The sequence below is a fragment of the Lepisma saccharinum genome, chromosome 1 (assembly GCF_977018435.1).
Source record: "Lepisma saccharinum chromosome 1, izLepSacc3.1, whole genome shotgun sequence".
NCBI classification, from domain to species: Eukaryota; Metazoa; Arthropoda; class Insecta; order Zygentoma; family Lepismatidae; genus Lepisma; species Lepisma saccharinum.
In genome coordinates this window covers 68,829,347-68,856,266 of record NC_139229.1, presented here as the reverse complement: position 1 = coordinate 68,856,266, position 26,920 = coordinate 68,829,347, and the positions used below count along the sequence as shown (strand labels likewise).

Sequence of the window (26,920 nt, the reverse complement as noted above, 5' to 3'; positions counted from 1 at the left end):
ACAAGCTATCTGAATATGATAAAAACACTGAATACAATTCTATCTGATCATACTCCTCCGAAATCCCTGCTGAACTGACAATAAGGAACTATATCTCATATCCCCCTCCAAGAATGAAGCCTTGTACCTTGAAGTTAAATACCATACTGCATGGAGTATCGATAAAATTTAACATAACGGAAGACTGACAATAATTATGGAAATATTTTGTGCCTTGTAATCAAGGATTTCTTGGTTTGATTCCTGGTGGTGGACAGTAGTTCAGAGTTCCAATTAGGTTGAGCATAAAATGGACATAAACAATAATTACGAGGTACATTCAAGTTCTAAGGTCTCCTATTTCTTTCTTCATTAATAGAAGCAGTTATAAACGTGAGAGTTGTTTGAGAAGAAGCATCCATTCTTGAAGCTTGATGAGGCCAGATGACAGCACGATACGGCCCATAGGAAGCTAGTGGCGTTATCTAAAGACTGACATGTTTTTGATACTGGGAATGACATCATTTACATCGAAAGAACAGCGTGTTATTATCCATTTTCTTCACCTGCGTGGAGTAACACCCATCGATATTCATCTTAAATTGACTGAGACATGCTGTGGGGGTGTCACGGACGTGAAAAATGTGCGTTCGTGGGCCAGATAGTTCCAGGAATGTCGAACGTCGTATGAAAACAAACCAAAGGAGCCTTGCCCACGACCCAGACGCCAATTACTCCATTGCTGAGAAAAGGGATTTCTTTGGACAGCAAAGGCGTTATACTCATGTATTGCTATCCTAATGGTACCACAATGATGGGTACAATCTATGGAACTGATTTGAGAACTAAGTTGCTTCCAGCATTGCGAAAAAAACTACCGGAAATGGCTGCATATATGTTCTTTCATCAGAACAACGCACCTCCTCATCGCATGGTAATTGTTCAGATGCTCTTCATGGAAAACAAATTTGAAGTGAATCACATGCTCCATCCATACTCACCTGACCTCGCACATAGCAATTTTTGGCTCTTTTCAACTTCAAGGACAGTCTCCGTGGTCTCATATTTTCCTGCCGTTCCCCTCTTGCGATTATTCAGTATATAAAAAAGACTTTTAAAAAAGCGTTTGCAGAGACCATGCTATCGTGACGTCAGCATTGTGGAAAATGTGTACGTATAGACAGGGATGATGTTGAGAAATGAGGTGAGTATATTTTTCAAAATAAATTAGGAGACCTTAGAACTTGAATGCACCTCATATATGAAATCAGTACAAACAATACTTACAATGTAAGACGTAAGCGAGTTACTAAAGATATATCTGCGAAACTTACTTGTAAATGTTCTATTAATTTTGGTGGCCTCTGCCACCATCCACTTGGGAACTCGAGATAAATGAGAATAAATTAGGTAGAAATGTTTATGAAGCTGCGAATATTTGTATAGGAAGGAGTACTAACAGGGATGATGGCAACTTGCAAAAAGGGTGGGTTAGACTTTTCAAAAAATAGGATAAGGCAATGAAAACTGAACCTAAGATCGGCTTTCATGTTACTCCGGAGGTCATCTGAGCGGCCGGAGAGGAACTAGAATTTACGTTAGAATGATGACGTAATAGGAGGGGAAGGGGGACTGAATAGGAGGGGAAGCAGCTTTCACCTCATATCAGATTGGTGTTGTTCACCAGTGCTGGCCTTGCAACTGACGTGGGGTTTTATCGATTTCAAGTGTTCGCGTTTTTAAGTGGTTTTAATCAAAATAGGTGGTTTGTCTCATGAGATTTTTAATATGTGGAGTTTTTTAATTAGGAATGTGTCAGGGAAAGTGTTAAGTGTTTTCAACCCTACACTCAACCTAATCCTTTTTTAACACTTTTTAACGTGGCACTATGTTCAGTGCTTTGGAAAATATTTACGAACCTGATGAAGGGGGCAGTAGGATCCTGAAACATTGTTCCAAAAAAGCTTCATACTCACTCGTGTAAGTAGTGTTAAATTCAACTTTATATAATTTAACGTTGTTTATTCCATTTAATAGTGAGTGATACGCACCAATCTACAATATAATATTTACAAGTAAGTTTTGTGGATATATCTTTAGTAACTTGCTTACGTCTTATATATTTATTCCTCTCAAGATGAATACTTACAATATGCTGATTGAGAGTCTGCTCTACCAGTGAAACACATCGTCTATATACAGGTTCACAATATGGCAAAAACCCAGACTGCAATGCAGTAGCTACGCTGGACAGGCACTGCGAAAGAATAAGATACACTAATTAATCCTGAAAAATCATAAAACACTGTTTGTAACCTATTTAAAGAAAACACACTTTGACAGTAATTCTTGGTACCTCAGTGGCAGGGGATTGTCATGGAATGCGAAAGACATAGATTGAAACTCTGGTTGACCTATAAATCTTAAGTTATAGTTCCCCAAATTGTAGATTCTGGGTATGAATCTCATTCTTCATAATTTTACACTGTACGTAAAGATTAACTAAAAAACTGCTTTGTCCATTCCACAAATCTCTGATACAAGTCAGGTTAATGTTACTTTGGTTACAACAAAGCCATTATTTACCAACAATAAGAATCAGTAGTAGGAAAATATACAAATTTCCAAAAATTAAAGTCTGAACAATTACCTCCAACAATGGAAACAGATCTTTGTCTTCATCCTTCAGAATATTCCATTTCTGTATGAGTGGTGGCATCAACAGATTGATATAATCAGGTTTGTTGAGATGGTGTCCTACTGAGTCAGCTAGAGTTCCTATGGCATCATACAAAATCAACAGATTTTTGTGCTGTAAAGAAACATGTCACATATGTAATCTATGAATCCACAATACATGTAAGTAGCAATATAAAAACTACAGAAAAGTTGAAGAAAAATGTACATGCAGGACCGTTTGCTCCACGGTGAGGAAAACTGCATATGCACATCACACAGATGTACCTACAATTGAACAATATTTACATGTAAACTGCAAGAAGTTTGCATAATACTTAACTAGAACTAATTTCAGCACCAAGCCTGTTTGTTTTAGTATTGCATAATACATTTTCACAGTGAATCATCAAATTCTTTTCAACATGACTTTCCACATTTTTTAAATTTGGCTCACTCTGTGCATTTGATTTCCCTTTTATATCCTTTATTAAATACATTTTCCTTTCTCGTCCCTTTATTGACTAAGTTTTTCAGCCTACATTCCCTTTTCCCCCCCTTTTGAAAAAAACATCTTCCTTGGTCCCTTTACTGACAAGAAACCAAATATTTTGTACAACTGAATGGCTTATTGCAGAAAGGGACCTGAGTCACTTTTGCACAATTCTGAGAAAAACAAGAAAAATCGTATAATATTGAGAATGTAAGAAAGAAATGTGCTGTTGTTGGCTCAAATTTTTAGCATAATGAATAGTTAATTTTGCAACCCTCAATGCGCCCTCCTGCAGTATGCTGCTAGAGACAGAGGAGATGAAAAAGTTCTGACTCCGATACCTCAAAAATGTGACTCAGGTCCCTTTCTGCAATAAGCCATTCAACTGTATTTCCCATAAACAAAACATTCAACAGTCATTTGGTGCAGCTTAGAGGAAGGAAAGAAAGAACGAGTGTCTTCTACCTCACCTTCCCTCCACTCCACGAGTGTTGGGAACACGTTGCAGCAATATTTGCAACAATGCGATCTGGGCTTAAACAGTAACAAATGCATTGAGAGACACACACCTGTTGAGTTGGAAGTGTACTTATCTGCTAGATTTAAAACTTTTATTGTGAAGTTCTTTAGAATAGTTTAATTTCACTGTGTGACTGACAACAGTATATCGAGAGTCAGTGAAATGGTGAAGCCAGGTAAAAGTGGCAGCAAGCTATGGAATGTGGTAAGCTGTTTCAAGGACTTAGTTTATTTTTGCACTCCATTAAAAATATTATTTTAAATGAAAGCACAACACATTCATATATAAAAATGAATACATTAAATTTCACATGAAGTACAGTAAAATGCAAGAAATTTAATGTATCCCCTTTTTATATAGGAGTGGTACAGGTATTGGACAACATAATGGAAACACGAGTCAGGAGTGGGACACATTTCAATGTGCCTGGTAACACTTAGCGAGGCGGAAATCAACCTTCTCTTGTTTGTTGCAGGTAGTATGGATTGTGCACTGACAGTAGAGTGAGGCAGTGTGGTAGTGGACATTGTGCAGGTGTGGTGAGTGACCAGTATGTCCGACCTGACGGGAGTTTGAAACAGGTCGAATTGTTGGTGCCCGCCTCACTGGAGCATCTGTGAGCAAAACAGTGACGTTATGCGATGTAACACGAGGCACGGTCTCGAAAGTCATGACCGCATACACAGTGCACGATAAAACAGGGTCTGCTAAGCACAATAGTGGTCGAAAGACGAAGCTGCAGGAGAGGGACCGCTGGAGCTTGAAGTGTATTGTGACACCACAGAAGAAAACAACGGCTGCCAAAGTGACTACAGAACATAATCAGCACCTAAACACCCCACTGTCATGCAAAACAGTGAGGCGGGAACTGTATTAAATGGGTATCCATGGGCATTAATACATGATGTTCTGACTTCCACACGTGTTTCCATTATTTTGGCCACTAAATGCATATGTTGTACTTTCATTTAAAACAATATTTTTAGTGGAGTACAAAAAATGAACTATAGTCCTTTTTCATTTCCTTCTTTTGGCAATAATTTTTCCCTTTTTTTTTTTGTCCTTTTGAAAGTAAATTTTTTCCCTTTAAAATCAGGTCTCTAGTCATGGCACTGCTTGAACGTGTTCCTGTGTAGCAGTTGGCACTTAAGTTGTTTGCCAGAGTAATTGTCTGGTTCATACAAGGCTCATGGCATTGGCTAGCATTGGAAACATTTTAAATTCTAAAGATATCAATGTCCAGGCTTCAAAAACAGCATCTTTTCATCTGTTTTCTCCACTTACGTGGGATGACACTCGTTGGGTTGACTTGCATCACCACTTGTGTGAAACACGTGAGAAGGAATAATAATAAACATGCGAGTTTGTGCATGACCAAACATCATGTAAGAAGGAACCAAAGGCATGCACCAGCCGTTCTAAACAATATGATTGTGCTGGAAGAAGTAGTTATGGGAGACTGCCGATCGACTGTGGAAGACATCACCTCGAAAGTAGGCATTTCTGTTGCACACCATCCTGGTGAAGAACTCAAAATATGGAAAGTTTCTTCCAGATTGATGCCACAAATGCTGACTGACAAAAGAAGGCTGTGAACATGGAAATGAGCATGACTATTGTGATTGTGAGACACGATGGAAGCACAATTTGAGTTGGTGTTTTAAGTGCACTTTATGCATAGTAAGGCTAATCGGGACTGGACCTACAGTGGGATCCGAACAACTATGTGCCTCTGTTTGGTATCAAACCCGGGACCTCTTGATTACAAGGCAGCAACGCAACCACTGTGCCATCGGGAAGGCCCTCAATGGAAACATGAATGGAGGCTTCCTTTCATTATTGTTACAATATATGGAACATGGATGCTTCATTTTTCAACCCTCCGGCAAAGGATTCGCAGTGTATGTGAAAAATGTATCTGTCTACAGGTAGAGTACACTGACATGTCAGTAATTTCAGATTTCTGATGCATGAACTTTTGCATAAAAAAATTGAGAGGACCTCAAAACTTGAATGTACCTTTATTAAATTAGGCACACACAGGAGATGTACTATGTAGATTTTCAGCGAAAAATGCAGGTTCGACCAGGACTAGAACCTGGGTCTCTGGCAATCCGTGCCATTGCTCTACCGAGCCGGCCTGGCTTCCCCTGCATTTTCTCGGGTTCGAGTCCTGGTCGAGCCTGCATTTTTCGCTGAAAATCTACATTGAATGTACCTTGTATGTAATAAAGATGTTTTAGAATAATTCGCCTCCTGTATAATTAACATACCTGATACTTGCTGAATGCAAACACTAATGTTTCTAGAATGAACCCTAAGTAAGGAACCAGTTCGGTGCAGGCTTCCTCCTCCAAAGTGGCAAATGCCGAGCATGCAGCTTCCTGAACCCTCTTGTTGCCATCCAGGACCCTCTTCAAAAGCTGAAAAATAAAAGGTGATGACACCACTGCACTGAAGTACCAAAAAAATTTTCAATTCATATCAGATGGAAAATATTTAGTACAGAGATTGATATATAATTTCACATTTTTAGGGAACCAAGATGAAAACTTGTAAAATTGGGGTTCCTCTAACTTGAATAAATCAACATCATTAAGGACTTACGTTAATAAATCAATATTAAACAATTTAAAATAAAATGCATATATGAATACAATATGTTCTTAGGATGCACATACTGACATCATATATATGTAATAACTATCCTGAAAATTCCATGAAAATAAAAGTTGCAAGTAAGAAAAGAGAATTTGAAGAACTAATAAATCAAGAACAATGAGAAAAGAACACAAAATAAAATTTAAATATTTTGCAATCACATTTAAGTTTACAATATTGTGAAAAAGAACTAATGGTTTAGTAAGATGCTGTACACTCCTGTTCAGATAAAGTGGCACATTCTTCAACTGTTCAGCACTATAAAGTGTTCCACTTTTTGTGAACAGGAGGGTACCATCTAAATGCCTTACACAAGCCAATTTTATATGAACAGAAATCATGTTCAGCGTACACAAACCTACCTCTTTCCCTATGTATGTGGTATTTTCAATCCTCTGTAGAACCTTGCACACCATCCTCCTTATAACAAAACCAAGTAATGAAGATGACAAGTTGCCAACTTCAAAAATGGAAAAATATTGACATTTTTCCACTTTCCCCATGGATTATGTATTATTTGTCATTATCCATTCTAATCTTTTCAATAACACTAGGAATATCAATATCACTTTCCTCTACAAAAGATTTTCCAGGTTGAGTTTATATACAAGGAGGGAACTTACAACTTTATGCGAAAGAGAACTCTACAGAAAATTGTGGTTTTATTTGTCAGTTGATAGATTCTCTATTCATATGAGCCAATAAGGGCACATCAGTATCAGTAAAATTGAAAAAATATAAATTCCTAACACAAAATATATTGGAGTAATCTGGTTACTTTGATACATACTCAAGGAAGTGAATAAACAATGCATTAGTACTACAGAGAACATTGGTTGTAGTTCTACATCTGTGTTTTATCAATTTTGGCCAAAATTTCAATTATTTCACCCTTAAAAAAAATATTGTGCACTTGTATCAAGTGCAAGTTAACCGAAAGAAATCATTATACAATTCAAGTGATACAAGATAAATTTTACACTTGCTAACTTGGTGCGAACATTTATTAAACAAGTATGAAACTAATAAAAACAGTATTAAAAATAATAATGTGCACTAACCTCTGTCATCAAGGGCTTCAGATACATGTCATGTGGTTGACTGACTACCCAATGCGAATACCTGCTCAGTGTCCAGCACGTGATGGCCCTCACGAGAGCTTTCTTGTCAGACAGGCAGTTTATCAAATATGGTATCAGCTCGGATAAGTGAGGAATCATTCCAGTCATGCATCCTGGAAAAGCAAGGAAATTGTAAACAATCACTAGAGCCACATAAAGATCAAAATTTCAGTACAAAAACTGGGTGCCTTTCAGGATCAAAAGTGGTATATAAAATTGAATTTCTGTGTTAAAATAGTGAATAAAACTCTAAATTTGATTTTAAAAACTACTTATTACATGTACAAAATATTTCCAAATATGCACTTATCTAGTTAACAGAGTGTATTAAGTTTATTCCTATGTATAGGAGTCCAATCTTGCTTCTCAGATATTTACATCAGAATTAACCAATTTTCTGCAATTTGCCTAACTCACAGGACAATTTAGATTTCAGAAAGTGTCGCATGAACTCTAAATTCAGTGTTTAAAAGTTTATTTCGTATTTACTTTGCACAATTTCATGACATAAAATGTTAGCACTATAAAGTGTTCCACTTTTTGTGAACAGGAGGGTACCATCTAAATGCCTTACACAAAGTGATTTCACATTTCATGTTTTCGTCAAAAACTAAATATCCCTCTACCAATCACCATTGTTACCACTGCAAAACTCCAACTAGTTCATTTCTTAATCTATGGTCTCAAAACCATCAATGAAGCAGCCATGACACCTCATGGGGTTAACAAAGGCTTATTATTATTATACATTAAATGTTAGGGGCTTTCAGACTTGTGAAGGTTCAATGGATATAGATTGAATAATAAATCACCAATTTTAAAAATTAATCATATTCCACGACTGACAAATAAAAATGTGGCTATATTTTTTAATACTAGAGATTGTTTATAATACAAAATCTCTTGACTCTTGCAATTTTTCAGTTATAGATATCGGTATATTTTATAACAGTATTGGCACAAATTACATATATGTCCATCCCTTACTAAATAGCATCTCAACACTGCCACTTTGTGATATAGGGGTTCTGGATTCAGTCCCCAGTGGAGGCACATTGCACAGACTTTTAGATCACACTAAACTGTAGGTTGAGCCACAATTAGCCTATGAACACTTGGGACTAAATAACAGTACTTTTTAGGAAGACAAGAAATAGCAGGGATTCATCCCCAAACCTTCACTGCAATTTTGAACCAATTACCATAACCTCTTAAGCAAATACTTTCTTGTTAGGAACTTACCTTCTGCGATTGCTCCCAAAGCCAAAATGCCAGATTCCTTTATGTCCCACTCTTGATGAAACAGTGTTTCCTTCAGTATGGGCAACAACACTGGCAGCAGTTCTTCTCGAAAGACATTTGCTAAAACATCCAATGCTGCAGCACTGCATTTGCCTAGGGTAAAGCAAAGGGGAGAAAGAAGAGGAAACTATAAATAACATCAACAAGGGAAATAATTCTACAATGCAAGCAATGAATACATACAAGAAAAATCATTTTCAACATCTGTATTTTACAACTAAAAACTAACTCCAAATAATGATATCAATATGTGAAGGTTCTGTGAATCCGCACAATATAATTATATGTTTATTGAAATTATTAATTTCATATTATAAAAATCACTTTATATTAACGTTTAAAAAAATGTATAATTATTACTTTGTACAACGTTAATTATGTTTTATGTTATTCATTGCACTATACGCTGTATAAACGAGATATTTGGAATTCTAACGTTGATATAGCAACGAGAATCAATAGTCATTATGTAGTAGTGTGTCTGGCAAAAATGGAAATATAGGTAATAGTGAACTGCATATTACTCAGTTATTTCACTAATATATAGACCTATAGAAGTTGTATCTTCACCTTCGCGTTTTAGTTTCAAATATTTATGAACGAAATGTAATCGTGCAAATAATTGACTTGTGCACATCACAGTATAATTGGTGGTCCAGTATTGTGGAACGTTATCAGCACGATCTTGAGTGATGTGTTTTGCGTAAGTGTTAACTTACACCATTGTTCTCGTGAGTCTAGTTTGTACATAAATTTATATTATGTACGCATCAAGTAATCCTTATAATCTGAGATCCAAAACAAGTCTTACAGCTAGATCTATCAATTGTGGTGATGAGCCTGATGAATCACAAAATAAGAATGGTGCCATGAATATGGTGAAGTGCTGCAAAGACCCCGATAAGGAAAGGTTGGTAGCTTGTGAAAATTGTGGCCATTGGTATCATTTACAATGTTTGGGTTTGTCCGATAAGCATTGGGAATTATACCAGTTAAATGAAAATTATTTCTGTACAGATTGTGATCCTTCTTATGATCCGTTCAGTATTGAAGCTTTCGTGGAATGGAAAAGAAGTCAAGAAAATGTTCAAGAAATTGACATTCGTCCTTCTGTGTTGGCAGAGACGTCAACGGGGCAAAGTAATGTTCCTTTTCAAATGTTTGATCTGCTGGCAGAGTTAAGAAAAATCAGTGAGTCACAACATATGGAATTTACAAAATTTACTCAACAGCTTGAGTTTACAAAAATGAGGCAAACTCAAGATTCTATGAGGCAAACTCAGGAGTCTCAACAGCTTGAGTTTACAAAAATGAGGCAAACTCAAGAGTCTCAACAGGTTGAGTTTACAAACATGAGGCAAACTCAAGAGTCTCAACAGCTTGAGTTTACAAAAATGAGGCAAACTCAAGAGTCTCATCAGCTTGAGTTTATAAAAATCAGGGAATCTCAACAGGAAATTCAAAATTCACAGCAACTACTCAAGCTTGACTTCCATGAATTGAGTACATCGTTACGAAAGGAATTAGCTGAAGTTGCCGAGTCCTGCAAATTAGCAACACGTTCATTACATCAGGAAATGGAAAGAGAAGTGCAAGGACTAACAGAGAAAATCGAAGAAGTCAACACTACTTGTACAGAGAATTCTGATAAACTTGCTGGATTGACTGATCAGATTACAGAATGCCAGAACAATGTTTCAGGGTTGTCTCGGCAAGTTCAAAGACTTGAAGTCGTTGTGAGCAAGGACGAAATAACTAAGCGCGTGGAAGCATGTGAGGAAAATATTACTAAGTTAACATCTAATATTTCGACTAATGTTGAATCAAGTAATCCTGTACAAGTTTACAGTTCTCATGTGAATAGTAACTGTCAACCTGGTATTCCTGCACGGAACCTAACCTCTTCTAAATCATCTGATTCTTCAGCGTGTGATGTTTCTGATGATGAACACAATCGCATTGCTTCACAAAGACACAAACGTTCTAGAAATAATCGAGTGAGAACTAGTAATACTAACAAGTTATGTCAATCAACCCGTTCTTTATATTCTGATGGTTCTGGTCAGCAAAGAAAGAGGCAAGTAAACCAAAAGTCAGCAAATCCGAAGAATCATCGATGTGATTATCCTGACAATTGTATGCGTTCGCTTACTCAAGAACCTCGACGGTTGGTAAGATTGAATGAACTTACTGTTCTTCCTAAATATTCTGGAGATCCTGAAAAATCAAGTCCACGTAAGTTTATTAAAACTTTAACGTCCTACTTAGACTTACTGCAAGTTCCTGACATGCAAAGGCTTGAATGTATTACTAATTGTTTTCAAGGACCTGCAGAAGGTTGGTATAATACTCATGTCGATTCGTTTACATCGTACAAACAGTTTGTTGACGAATTTCTGAATCACTACACGTCTTATTCGTTAACTCAGGCTCAATTATCTGAACTTAGAAGTCGTAAATATGATCCTAAATCGACGAGTAGTATGGAAGTTTTTGCTATTCGTAGGCATTCAGCATATTATAATTTAGTTGATCGTCCGAATGATGCAGAAGTTATTGATATTTTAATCAATCAGTTGCCCACATCTATTGCACAAACAATATTAGCTGCTAGATTAGTTAAAATGGATGATGTAATTGCGTTACTAAAGAGGTTGGATTTAGTGAATTCAAGATCAAACAAGAGTTTTAATGTTCATGATAATGTACGTGAAAAAAATTTCCGACATGATGGGAATAATGCTAAAAGTTTTACCGACAATAATAGTGCAAGGGCAAAACTGAGAGTTCAGAGTGTTGCTAAAAGTTCATTGTTTGTGAACGATGATGAACCTAATGGAAATCAAGGTTCAAGACGTAACGTAAGACCTAATGATACTGTTCATTTTGTTTCTTCTAGCGATGAAAATAAAAGAAATAAGATTCCACGTACAGATGTTCCGTTTGTTGCTGAAAACCAACAATCAAACTCCAGCCAGAAGACGATGATATTTAATAGAAGTAATAATTTTGGGAAACCTAACCTAACTAACAGACCATATAATCGTTACAGACGTAATGGTGCAGGAACTCAAAATTTCGGGCAAAATAGAAGTCCACAAAGCTCACGATACTTCAACAATAATGGTAGATTTATGAGCAACAGTTTCAATGCCAGAAACGAGCAAGAACAACAGCAATTTACACTGCGTCCTAACTCTCAGTTCTCTAACAATAATTTCCACTCATTCCAACCATGCAGTGTATGTGCCAATTGCGGATATTCGTCTTCACAGTTGTCAACGGGAAACAGTTGCAATGCAACTGCAGTGGCGAATACTCCATTAAATGAAAATGCTCCATCTTTCGATCCAAGAGAAACTTCTTGTAAACAGTTCATTTCTTCTGTCCCTGAAGCAACATTAAACGAACGTCGCGGGTGAACGTGGACCAGTTTGCTCGCACTAACATAATGGAGGGTCCGTCTAAATCATATCGTAGTGATAATATAGGCACAACTTGTCAGTATGCTGTATTAAGTAATTCCGTTTTACCTGAAGTTGATCATTGTTATCCACTTTCAATATTTTTTCAATTAGATTGGTACGAAGATGAACCTACTTGGATTTTAAATGATACTGGTATACCTACTCCTATTACTGATCAACCTTTGATCACAGGAACAGTTTGCGGTATTACGATACAGTGTGTCATCGACAGTGGAAGCCAGTGTAATTTAGTCAGTTATGAATTATGGTGCAGTATAAAATCAATTATTCCGAGTGCCAAACTGGATACAGTGGATCAACTTAAGTTATTGCCGTTTGCAGGACATCAGAAGTTTCGTGTTGCTGGTCGGAAGATTATAAGTATTTCAATTAAGTCGGAAGTTTTTACTTTGGAGATGTTCGTATTGAAGCAACTGCATGCTGAATTAATTCTCGGAATACCATTTTTAAGGCAATACAAAGCTGTACTCGATTTTAGAAGAAACGAAATTAGTTTGATGGCGTCTACTGGTTCCGAATTGGTTCAGCCATTTAACTCTAGCAAAATCACAACTAATAGGGATCGCTGCCAAATGCAAGAAGTTACTATAGTCAAAGAAGCAGAAAATTTACTTGTCGTTTCTCTAGATCAGATCACAACGAAGGTGCGGTCGTGTGAATCACTCAACACAGAGCAGCAGTCTCAGCTTGAGAATCTAATAATAGAATACCATAGTTTGTTTTCTGATCGACCCCGATCTGCATTCGTAGAACCTTATCGAATTGAACTAGACACAAAGGAACCAATTAAGGCACCTATATATCCGGTACCATTCGCCAAAAGAGCAGCGTTAGAAAAGGAACTAGAGAAATGGAAGGCCTGGGGAATAATTAAAGAGATGTCTTCGCCTTATTTAAACCCAGTACATATCGTCCCAAAATCTAATGGTGAGTGGCGTCCAGTGGTGGAATTTCGTCGCCTAAACCAACATGTAATTTCACCACTTACCCATGTTGAACCTATAAACGAGCTACTTCAACATTTTAAGGGTGCAAGATATTTTTCTTCAATTGATCTCTCCTGTGGATATTTTCAAATACCACTTACGCCCGACTCATATAAGTACACAGCTTTTTCGTATCGAGGACGACAGCACGTGTTTTGTTACTTGCCATTTGGTATAAAATCAGCTGTTTCTGTTTTTGTTGAGAGAATGAATAAGGTGTTTGGACCGGAGACTCATTCATTTCTGATGATATATGTGGATGACATTTTAATATTTAGCCCAACAATAGAGAAACATTTTGAACATCTTGATTATGTTCTACAGACATTGCAGAAGACGAACATGTCCATAAAATTTGCCAAATGCAAATTTTTCCAAACGGAAATTAAGTTTTTGGGTCATGTGGTGTCTGGTTCCGAGATTAAGGTCGATCATGATAAAGACTCAGCTATTCTACAGTTTCCTGTTCCTCAAAACAAAAAGTCACTTCGCAAATTTTTGGGACTGGCAAATTGGAGAAATCGTTTTATACAGGGATTTTCAGATATCGCTAGTCCATTATATTATCTTTTACGCAAGAATGTGCCATTTTATTGGACACCTCAGTGTCAAGAAGCTTTCTTGTTATTAAAGAATGCTCTAATTTCAGCACCAGCATTGAGTCAACCCGACTTTGAGTTGAGGTTTTGTGTTTCTGTTGATGCAAGCCAGAAAGGATTAGGTAGTGTACTTTGGCAAGTTGATAATGATGAAATTCGTGTCATACAATACGGCAGTCGTTCTCTTAGAGGAGCAGAGATTACATATAGTACACACGAATTGGAATGTTTAGCTATATTATTTGCTCTGGAGAAATTTGCTATATATCTTAAAGGAACTGATTTCAACTTATATTCAGATCATAAGTCGTTGTCTTGGCTTAAAACTGCACAATCACTTAATTCTCGTCTTACGAGATGGGCTCTCAAACTGCAGTGTTTTGATTTCACGTTATATCATGTTCCAGGAGTTTCGAATAATATTGCTGATACGTTGAGCAGATTTCCGCCTTGTACTACTTATTCTGCACTTGATGATAAATTATATATCAATCAAGTAATTATGGAAGATTCACAAGATGATACTTCTTCTATTTGGTTAAAAGCTCAACGAGCAGATGAAAAATGCAATAATATAATTTCTCACCTGGAAGATAGTACAACGGATAAAGACTTTACAAAGTATCTTCTTCACAACAAAATTCTTTTTTATAAACCCAATTCAGATGAAATTTGTAAACTTGTAGTGCCACGTGAGCTTATACCTTTGGTATTGCACAAAATGCATGATTTAAATGGACATTTTGGTTATCAGAAGGTTTTAACAGCTTGTAGAAGAGCATATTTTTGGCCGTACATGAGAAAATCAATTAGAAATTACCTGAAAGATTGCTTAGAATGTGCACGAACAAAGATTGTAGGTCGGCCATTGCGGAGAGATGAATATCACGTCGTTTCTCACAAACCACACGATTTCCTCTCTATTGATTTAATCGGAAAATTACCAAGATCACGTACATATGAATATCTCCTCACAATTGTAGACGTTATGTCAAAGTTTGTTATGATTTATCCGTTAAGAAAAGCGACTGCCAGGGAAATTATCAATCGTTTTGAAGAACAATATTTTAAACATTACCCTGTATGCAATGTATTATTATCAGATTGTGGAAGCCAATTTACATCAAATGAGTGGAAAGCCTACATGGATTCAAGGAAAATTAAGCATATTACTACCACTACATACAATCCGAAATCTAATCCTATTGAGAGGTACAATAAGGAGATTGTTAGGTTACTGCGATTATTCTGCAATGATAATCACACCACCAAAAATAAATTCTATTATTCAGTTATTAAATCATTCATGCTCTTCAGTTACCGGATTATCTCCTAGTGAACTTTTCTTACATGAAGATATGAAGGACTCAATATTTGAAGAAATCGGCTGGCCAGAACAAATTAAATCTTTGCCATGGAAACACAAATTGTTTTTAGCAGAAATCAGGACTAGACAATCTAGAAGAAGTAGAAAGATTAAGAATGCATTGAACTCGATCAAACTTCAAACAGGAGATTTGGTTATGATAAAAAATAGGCAAGTTAGTTCTAAAATTAACAGCCAGATTCATAAATTGTTCAACTTGTATATTGGGCCATTCCTTGTCAAGGAAATTAAGGACAATAATGCAATTCTTTACACAATGAACCAGCAATATTATGGCAAGGTGAACTTTTCAAATCTTCGAGTGTTTAACTGTTCGGAAGAAAAGAGGAATCAACTCTTGTCTGAAAATTAAATTTATGAGAGTAGATACTGGAAAAAGGAAACCATTCTGTATATTATTTTGTACAATTGAATGTTCTATTATGATCTGATTTGTTATTACCTGTTAGGCACAAATCTGTTTATGTACAGGTTGTTGTCGAATGTCAGATAATATTGTGCATTTGTAACTTTGTAACTTTGTTTTAGTTATGTTGATAACATCTGACTGATTTATAAATGAAAACTCCTCCTCGTTGTTTCGTAGTTTTCATTTTCCCGGAGCAGGGGAATGTTGTGACGGTTCTGTGAATCCGCACAATATAATTATATGTTTATTGAAATTATTAATTTCATATTATAAAAATCACTTTATATTAACGTTTAAAAAAATGTATAATTATTACTTTGTACAACGTTAATTATGTTTTATGTTATTCATTGCACTATACGCTGTATAAACGAGATATTTGGAATTCTAACGTTGATATAGCAACGAGAATCAATAGTCATTATGTAGTAGTGTGTCTGGCAAAAATGGAAATATAGGTAATAGTGAACTGCATATTACTCAGTTATTTCACTAATATATAGACCTATAGAAGTTGTATCTTCACCTTCGCGTTTTAGTTTCAAATATTTATGAACGAAATGTAATCGTGCAAATAATTGACTTGTGCACATCACAAATATAAATGTATTTTTTCAAGTTGGAAGAAAACACATGCAAACTTTCTACTCTCCTGGGTACCAACAGTCAAGAAAACACACAGTGAAAACAATAACATCTAGTGATAAGTGATAAAAAATTGACAAAGATCTAGCAATTGTGAGGTTGTGCGTTTTCTAACAAACAATTTACAATATTGGAACTGATCTAACAAACTATGTATAGAGACACCACAAACAAAAGACCCTTCAGTGAAAAGTCTCCGACACCTGCACCTTCTTCCATTCAACTTGCGCCATAAGTAAGCATGCTAAACTCTGCCCTCTCCACCATGTGGGAGTATGGTGCACAGGAGCTGCGGGTCTGCATAGGCTTTTTTGCTTGTGGTTCCACTATAATAGATGATACAAGTTCATGGTGTGGTATAAAAATGAGCTGCTTCAAATGCAAAAGAACCAATACATTTTATCAGACAAAAATACAAACACACCAACAACACCCTTACACATTGTTATTTGTGAAATATGCACAGTTACAGTCACTTTCATGTTTTGAAAATTATGCTCTGCATTTCGTCTGACAATCTGTGATGAAAATCATCCATGGCTCATTACATCATCAGAGTAGAAATGTTTCTGCTTCAATGCACTTCCTGTAGCTTCAAAATTCTCCATCCACATCCCGATTGTATTCGCCGATGGAATAACATCATGTCTCCAGTCATAAAAATAACATCGATATTCTCATCTTGCAGTGGCAACAGTGTCACCATTTTTATAGAACACCACCACACCTACAGCACGTTGAGCTTTGCTCCAGTGATCCATCTCTGCAAATGGCATAGATTGGTGATGCAAATTACAATCAATAAATGTTGCCAACTCCATTACAGAAACTCGCCCAACGAAAACGGAAAAGACATTTTTATGCCAAAGCCTGTATTTTTCTTCCACTTCAATGGGTCTGTTGATGCAATGTGATATGTTGCCTGTCATGAAACAGTATGCTTTGAAAGTGTTCAAAATCTAAAAACTAGAATCTTTAATAGGTATTAGGGATTAATTGATACTCTATCCATATCAGCCAATATAGGCATATCAGTGTATCGGTAAAATTGCCAATATCTTACAATGTTCTGCCATTTTCATTAATGTTTAATTAATTTGATTAATTTCATTGCCCAGTGTGACCATCCTTATCGGAACAAGTAGTAGTCTGCTTTTAATACTGCCATTTTGTTATAATTTTTATGGATAATATCTCCACACCCTACTTAGTAAGTGTCTAAATATTAGGGATGGGACCGATTAATCGGTACTCTATCGGTATTGGCCGATATAGGCATATCGGTTTATCGGTAAAATTACCGATTATTTTACCGATCCGATATATCGATAAATATCTTATAATTTAGTGCAAAATTCTGCCATTTTGTTGAAATTTTTATGGATAATCTCCATGCCCTTCTTTCTAAAAAAGTAAATGTCTAAATATTCAACTTCTTTTGCACTGCAGTCACCTCGAAACACACATTTATTAAGGAGATCAATGAACATTCCAGGTTCTTCAAGGACCATTTCTAATTTTATATCGGATCGGTAGAATATCAGTTATCGGTATCGGTAAATTTTATATCGGTACTTTATCGGTATCGGCCAAAATTTCATATCGGCCCATCCCTACTAAATATGCAGCTTCTTTTGCATTGCAGTCACCTTGTAGAATACATTTATTAAGGAGGCCAATGAACCATTGAGGTTCTTCAAGGACCATTTGGAATTTTTATCAGATCGATAGAATATCAGTTATTGGTACTGATAAATCTTATATGAGTACATTATTAGTTTTTCTTGTATGTACGCATTGCTTGCATGATAGAATTATTTTCCTGTAGTTTACGGTTATTACAAGCATAAGAAAACAGTTTTTTCTTTGTGACGTTTCAGGAGAACACACGCTCCTTTCATCAGACATTTATTTTCATTTTGACTAAAGATACAGTTATAACAATGGTTAGTAATTTTTAAACAAAAAGAATCTGTAACATTGACAACATCCATTATATAACAGATTCTTTTTGTTTAAAAATTACTAACCATTGTTATAACTGTATCTTTAGTCAAAATGAAAATAAATGTCTGATGAAAGGAGCGTGTGTTCTCCTGAAACGTCACAAAGAAAAAAACTGTTTTCTTATGCTTGTAATAACCGTAAACTAGAGGAAAATAGTACATTATTAGTATCAGCCAAAATTTCTTACCTGTTCACGCCTAAAATGTATGCTACCTCACCAAACCCTATTAATAATATTCATGCTATTATGATGATCTGCATTACACACACATACATACCCTATTAATGTTAAAAATATTGACGTTACTATGATGATCTGCATTATGTACACATGCATTCAGTACACAATATAACAAGTTTCGGATCTGATACGTACGGAGATTCCAATCTGATAACGAGCTATCATCGTCCATGCCATCTGATTCTTCTTCCTCTTCTTCGCCGTTCTCCTCAGCATGTTTAATGGTGTGTGTGCGTGATTTGTGAAACCTTGGTCTGATGTCTTCTTCACGATCAGGAATCATTTCATCCTCTTCTATATCACCCTGTTGCGGAAAATAAAAAGTGTCATAAAAACCATAATGGTCGTGTGGAGAAGAAAATTACATTTTGGAATGCATGGAACATTCTCTGGAATTCCCCAATATCAGGATTGCCACTACATATGTTTATTATCACAGTTTTTGGAGAGCATTCCTTTTCCATTTTTTACTTATCACTAGGTTGGATTTTGGTATATTTGTATTTCATGCCACCTTGCCTGTTCTCATATGTTAAGGTAACAGCAAAGTAATGCTATCCTCTGAATACTGCAAGATGCCATGAAGAATGTGGAGGTAGCAGCTCCACACATTAATGACCTAGGCCATTAGTGGAGGCGATACAATCATCACCATATTCATGCAACCTTTGCTCTCAAGGGTTGTCCCGTCCCATTTATTAGATTGGGGGAACCCCACAGTCGCAACATGCTGGAATATTGCTGGTAGCCAACCCCCCCCTCCAAAATTACCCACCTCTAGAATGAATCCCAGGTCTCCCATGTGATAGTCATATACCTACAGCTGAACAAAACCAACACTAAATCATGATTAAAATTCCATAAGAGAACAGAACGAAGATCATCATTAAAAATTTAGTTTGAAATTTACCTTGAGCAATATTATATCGATTTCTGAATACTTCATTCCTCTGACTAGAATTGGAATCAAGCGAGGTAAATGTGGCAATAAAGCTTCTTTGCAGATCGGCTGTTCTGCTAAGGACAACCAAAATTCACAGGCTTCCAATGCAACTCCTTCATCAGGATCCTGCGTGCGCATCAGCATATACTAAAATGAAACAAAAAAAATCAATTTGTTACATTTGGTTTTTAAAATTTGTGAATAAAAACATTTTGGTAAAAAAACCAAACTTCATTGCAAACACCACTCCATTCACAATAATAGTAATCTTGCAGTTAAGTCTAAATAACACTTCATAAATGTCAAGGATTCTAACAGACATTTTGAAATTACATATTATAACTCAACATAACCCTGAATTGAAACTTTATTTTCAACCCTGTAAATTAAAACCTAAATTCTTCAAAATAAGAATATGAAATTTCTCTCACCTCAATAATGTTATGCATATGAGGAATCAAACGGTCCATTCTCACTTCTAACAACATAACCAGGGCACGGCATACATTCTTCCTCACTTCTGGATCGTCGTCAGTTGCCAAATGAAACAGATTCTGAAAGTAAAATAAATAGAAAAGAGTACTTTAAAAAAAAAATAGTATGTTTGCATAATGTAACCATTATATTATAAAACACACTGAAACAAACTAGGGATGTCTTCACCGAGAGACCTGCCCAATCTCAGTAACAATGTGGTCCAAAATATATCCACCCTGCACTCTCTGGTTCACAAATGCAAACAGCAGTTACAAGACCTGCCTGATTTTCATCACTTTCTCCATCCTCATAGGAAAGATCCTACATATCAGTTATATACACTACAACAGCCCCTTAGTAACCACCCCAAACCTCCAGTCACACACATATGAAAGCATCTTTTTGTCTAATGTTTGCTGCTATCTCCTTCAATAATCTGGCTAAACTGCAACATGTTGACACCTTTTCTTTTCTAGTGAACAAGTGGTCAAGCAATGGAATACAGAAGTTTTCATTTTGTGGGGTGAGAGTTTTCTGTATCCTCCATTTTTATTTAGCCATCCTTCTGGCTGCTTTTCTTTCTCTTTCATGTACATGTAAATACATACGTGGCCTGTCTAAAAAGTATCCGACCTTTTCTTTTCCTGCAGAAAATATCTGTGGTAGGTAGGCTACACTCTGCACAGAGGTGAAGTGAAGGCAACCTTTATGCACATGCATGCATGTTGTTGGGCACGTCGGACCAGTCAGCAGGCAAGTGAGGTAGTGTTTCTAAGCAATGCCGCATTTTCTTGTCGCTAGGATGACGGAACGTGTGGAGAAGAGTTACTGCATCAAGTTTTGCTAAAAGCTTGGAGAGAAGAAAACTGAAACAATTCGCAAGATTCAACAGGCACTTGGCTGATTCTATGGGGGTTACCCAAATAAAGGACTGGTACAACCACTTCAAATATGGTTGCACATTGGCAGAGAGTGATCAGTGTTCTGGGAATGCAGAAACCATTAAGAAAGTTAAATCCTTGATAATGGAAGATCGTCGTTTGACAATCAGGGTAATTGCTGATGACATTGGTATTAGCAAAGATTCTGTACATTCAATTTTACGTGAGGATTTAGGTATGCACAAGTAGAAGCAAAACTTGTGCCCAAGCTGCTTTCACAGGAACGAGAACTTCGACGTGATGTTGCACAAGACATGCTGGAGACTGTCAACAGGGAAGCAGAGTTTCTCAACACCGTGATAACTGGAGATGATGATGGACATGGATGGCTCCATGTGACTTCTGGTTGTTCCTGAAGCTAAAATCTATGTTGAAAGACTCGTTTTGACAGCCGAGAGGATATTATACACAACGCGAAGGCGGAGTTGAGATACATTCCAACAGAGGCATTCCAGGAGTGCTTCCAGAAATGACAGGTATGTTGGGCTAAGCATGTGGAATCCCAAGGGGGGTACTTTGAAGGGGATTAGGATGTGAACCATACCAGGCAAGTAACTTTATTTTCCCAGCATAAAGTCAGATACTTTTTAGATAGGTACGTACGTAATCTTATAAAAGAAACCACTGTAATCTACATGAGAATTCAAATATGTTCTATGCTAGTATAGTGGAACCTCAATTTTATATTTTCCTGCATTTTCAGTATATTCATCTGCATACCTTTGAAAACAAAACCAAGTTTCACTATATTTGTGATAAGATTTAACTTGTACAGATGAGAGAACCGCCTTACAAGAACTATATACTTACTTCAAGAAATGGATCTATGTGGATCATAAGTGCCTGGGTCCTACTTATGATAAACTGATTTACACAAGCTATGGCATGTGATCTGAAAAAAATAATAAATAAATAAAAAAAAATAATCAAATTTACAAAAATGAATTATATGTAGAGGCACGTACTTTTGGTAAATAAAAAAGCAAAATTTCGGTACAAAAACGGAGTCAATTTCGGGTTCAAAAGCGGTAAATAAAATAAAATATCGGTGTTATAGCGGGAAAAAATGGATGAAAAGTGGTATATAAAAAGACATACTGGTTTCAAAATTGTGAAAATTATCCTAAATTTGATTTAAAAACTACACTTATTCCACAGAATTAACATTTCGCTTCTAATAGCACATTATCAGAGTATTAAGTTTATTTCTGTGTAAAGGAGTCCATTTTTGCTTCTCTAATATTAACAGCAGAATTAATCAATTTTCCGGGAATTGCATAACTCTCAGGATAATTCAGACCTCAAAAGGTGTCGTCTGTGAATAAACCCTGAATCTCGTGTTTAAGAGTTAATTTCGCTTTTTACAGTTCATTTCGCATTATTTCGTGACGAAATATGGTCATAAAATGCATCTCACACCTTTCAAAAACATGAAAAATTAACACTACAATGTGTTTTTTCAAATTTCGTTTTTTCGTCAAAAACTAAATATGCATGCCCCTAATTATATGATATGAGTAGGGTTAGGAAGATAATGAAAATCAACTATTTGGGGAGCCTTGAGGACAATACTAAGCCTAATAGTAAGTAGTCCATTTGCCTTCAACTAGAACCAGAAAAGTTTTTAGTTTGTATTTTTCAGACATTTTTGCATTTAGGTAATTTTTCAGTGTTTTTGGTCTTTTTTGTTGCATTTATATCATTTTTGAGGTTTCTTCTTGCTCCATCGCCATTGTTTCATGAATTCTAAATGCATAACTTACATATTTAAATTTCCTAACTACGCCATTAATTGAAAATATGATCAATTTAAAAGCACAATATTATTTTTAACTGAAATCTTTGGCAATGGGTAGGCAGGCAATTCTAGTAGGGATGGGACGATATGAAATTTTGGCCGATACCAATAAAGTACCAATCCACTATAAAATTCCAAGTAGCTGTTCATGATTTTAGGTCATTTTTTGAGATTTTTTAGGTCATCAACTTCCAAGCACTAAATATGAGCTACATGTGATCATTAAATGTGAGATTATATGCAAAATTTGCATTTATTTGCTAACATAACACTTTTCTGAGTGGAACATAAACACACACGCAATTGAGATGGAGGGAGATTAGGGGATGGGTAAGAGGAAGAGAGAGACTTATGGTTAAGTTTTAATACTAAAGTAAGGTAGTTTCAATATCGTTCAATCAAATGGGTTATTTTACTTTGCATTTCTGCCACTTTTGACTAATTGCAAAGATGTAGATTAGTAATGATATCGATGAAGGGACACTCACAAACAACACCCAGGAAGAGATTTTAACCCGGGGACCCTGGCATCATAGTGTGCTATGATAACCACTCTGGACCAGAGGCTGGTCGGCTTGCTTCAAAGAAAATGGGAAGGGAAGACTAGCTTTGGAGTAACTCTGATAAATGGAGGCTGGGAAAAGGAGTATTAAGGTAGCAGGAAAAGTTACAAGAACTTCATGAAAATACGCCACATTGAAATCCTGGAAAGTGTGATATATAGCCAACTTGTTATCATGAACATGCAGCATTATCACCATTCAGGAATTTCATTTGATCCACTAACAAATAAAAGGAAGTCATTTGTTTCTTAGTTCCCCTAACCTCCCCTTATCCCATTGCTGGTACAGTCACACACTCTCCCTGTGTTGGAATGACCCTACTACTGTACAGCTGCCGATGCAAGGTGCAATGGTTAGGCAATAGCAGCACAAGTTTAACATTCCAGCTTATCAGATCTGCACTGGCCTTTCTTATCAGAACACTGGCATGATAAAAGACTTTCCTTATTACCTCTTGGTAAATGATTCATCAAAATGCAAGCACAATAAAAGCATGGAACTCATTAATGATAACTTGGTCAGTTGATATAGTTATCACTTATCTGTCTTCATGTTAACCACAATGAGGAAGAGGAGAATAACATGACCTTCACTAATGTCACCATCCCAGAAGTTGCTTCTTCAAGTCCATTTTATATGCAGATAGGCAAAATCTGCAGGGATCTAACCTGGATCCTTTTGACTATAAGGTCACAGCATTTGTTTAGGACGGCTGAGCGAAACCACGCAAAAACCCTCGGTGAACATAGCTCATTAAAGGATTTTAACTACTTGTAATAACCCCCTAAATGCAAGTCCATCACCTTAAGGCTTTGCTGAACCTTTGTTCTGTGCCCGTCAAGCAGTTTTTTAAAAATGCTTTTATATCCCAAATTCTGAAAAATCTGAAATCTGTTTAGAATACCTTTTAGATTTTGTGTGGCTTACTTGCTGTTGTATAGATATTCTTAATAGTCAGGGGCATGCATACTTAGTTTTTGACAAATACACGAAATGTGAAATACACAATTAATGTTAATTTTTCATGGTTTTGAAAGGTGTGAGGTGCATTTTGTTACCTTGTTTTGGCACGAAATGATGCGAAATAAACTTTTAAAAACTAAATTTAGGGTTTATTTACTGACGAGACACCTTCTGAATCTGAATTATCCTGAGAGTTATGCAAATCACAGGAAATTGATTAATTCTGCTGTAAATATTTTGGAAGCAAAAATGGACTCCTTTACACAGGAATAAATTTAATACTCTGATAACTATATAAATGTGCTATTAAAAGTGAAATGTTAATTTTGCGTAACGAGTATAGTTTTTAAATCAAAATTAGGATTTTATTTACGATTTTATAAACCAAAATGTTACCAGCTTTTGTATCGAAATCTTGATCTTTTATTCACCATAAATACTCTATGTGATCAGAAGTATCCGGACACCCAACTGAAAATAAAGTACAAGTTTGGGCAACCCTCCATCGGGGAACACTGGCAGTCAATACAGTGTTGGCTCACCCTTAGCCTTGATGACAGCGTTCACTTTCACAGGCATACTTTCAATCAGGTGCCGGAAGGTTTCCTGAGGAATGGCAGCCAATTTCTCGCAGAGCGCCAAAATGAGAAGAGGTATTGATGTGGATCAGTGTGGTCTAGCACAAAGTCAGCATTCCAAAACATCCCAGAGATGTTCTATGGGATTCTAATCAAGACTCTGCACAGGCCAGTCCATTAGTGGAACGTTGTTGTCATCAAACCACTCCCCCACAAGCCCTGCAGTATGGACGAGTGCTCGGTCGTGTTGAAAGACACAATGGTCATCCCCGAACTGGTCTTCTACGGTAGGCAGCATGAAAGCTGTTGAAATGTCAATGTAAGCTTGTGCCGTGACATTGCCATGTAAAGCAACAAGGGGGCCAAGCCCCCTCCAGGAGAAACATGACCACACTGTAACCCCACCACCTCCGAATTTCACTGTCGGCACTATACAGGCTGGTAGATGTCGTTCACCAGGCATTCGCCACACCCACATCCTACCATCAGATTGCCACATTGTGTACTGTGATTCATCACTCCACACAACGGTTTTCCACTGTTCTATGGTCCAGTTTCGACCCTCCTTGCACCACACGAGGTGGCGTTTGGCATTTGTCTGTGTAATGTTTGACTTATGGCAGCTTCTCGGCCATGGAAACCAAGTTGCCGCACCTTGCACCAAACAGTAATGGTGCTTGGAGTAGATCCTGATGCAGTTCGGAATTCCTGTGTGATGGTGGCGATGGATGATTGACGATAATACTGTATGACCCTCTTCAACACTCGATGGTCTCTGGAGGTCAACATGGTAGGTTGGCCTGCACGCTTTTGGGTTGTACACATACCTTCACTATAATAACGGAAACAGTGGACAGAGGGATGTTTAGGAGGGTGGAACTCTCACACACATACTTCCTACACAAGTGGCACCCAACCAAATGACCACGTTGAAAGTCTGCGAGTTCCTCAGACCATTCCATACTGCTGTCTCACACTGTCTGCAGACTACTGAGTTCGCTGATTATGTGTTCCACACGGTAGATGGCAGTACTGTGTCGCCCTCTATGATAAACACATGTTTCGCGGTGTGTCCGGATACTTTTGATCACATAGAGTATGTGGCTAAATTTTTAATAAAATTCCAAATAAATTATAACAAAATTACAAAAATTAGCAATCTCCAAATCAATAAATATAATAGTTTATCAATAGTTTAATAGGTTTATGTAGCTACATAACTATTGTGAATATCTAGACAAAAGCACAAGAAAACTGCGGGAAGAGTTACGTGAATGCTCTAGAAGGAATTCTATCCAGATGCAATTTTTCAGAATTTGGAATTTCATAGCAGTTTTTCAAAAGGAGGAGAATTTTCAAAAACAGTTTGGCTAGCATTAGCCCAAGTCGGTTTCATCTATGATATCATCTTGGTTTATCTCCAAAATTTGGGATTCGTAATGATATCATCTTGGTTTATCTCCAAAATTTGGGATTCGTAAATATTATATCTCAAACTTTCAAGTCAACTCATTTCAAGAAACACACATTGTAGACAGAACATTCACATTCGGTTGAATTCTTTGGTCATATGAAGAACTTTCTTTTTATGCTTACATGTACCCGAAGTGAATTTCACTCCTATTTCCATGGACCTTAACTGCTTACAACACAAGTTTGGTCAACAATTATACATTGATTGATTTGGTGCTTTAAATCCACTTTATGCACAGTAAGACTAATAGGGACTGGACCTACAGTTTAAAGTGGGATCCGAACCACTATGTGCCTCCACCAGGTATCGAATCTGGGACCAATTGATTACAAGGCAACGACGCTACCACTGCGCCATTGGAGAGGCCTCAACAATTATACAGATGGGAATTGTTCCAAACAAACCCTGCCTAAAGCAGCTCTGGTGCTCACTGAGGGATAAAAGTGGCTGGAGCATTGTACTGATCACATCACTTCCAGTATGATGGAGATCAAGAATATGTTGGGTCCCACCTGTGTGATCATAGCACAGTGCAATGCACAGAGGGCAACTTTACCTTTCATTTTATGTAAAATGTTTCAAATGTAATTTAAATTGAATGCAAAGTTTCATTTAAATTTGAAATATTCTAAGATTTTCATGGTTTTGCATGTTTTTCACGCAAGTGAT

At 36.6% G+C, this 26,920-nt stretch overlaps 1 protein-coding gene across 1 annotated transcript in view; it reads right to left on the bottom strand.

Annotated features, from left to right (window-relative positions):
• Window positions 1–26,920, bottom strand: part of Tnpo (transportin 1) — a 76,059-nt gene that overhangs the window by 27,549 nt on the left and 21,590 nt on the right. The window contains exons 5-13 of the mRNA XM_083132635.1: window positions 21,686–21,767; window positions 19,889–20,011; window positions 19,425–19,604; window positions 18,650–18,818; window positions 8,693–8,845; window positions 7,391–7,563; window positions 5,942–6,091; window positions 2,630–2,791; window positions 2,129–2,236 (exon numbers count right to left, since the gene is read on the bottom strand). Coding sequence (XP_082988761.1) covers window positions 2,129–2,236; window positions 2,630–2,791; window positions 5,942–6,091; window positions 7,391–7,563; window positions 8,693–8,845; window positions 18,650–18,818; window positions 19,425–19,604; window positions 19,889–20,011; window positions 21,686–21,767 — 1,300 coding nt within the window. The remainder of the gene's footprint in view (window positions 1–2,128; window positions 2,237–2,629; window positions 2,792–5,941; window positions 6,092–7,390; window positions 7,564–8,692; window positions 8,846–18,649; window positions 18,819–19,424; window positions 19,605–19,888; window positions 20,012–21,685; window positions 21,768–26,920) is intronic.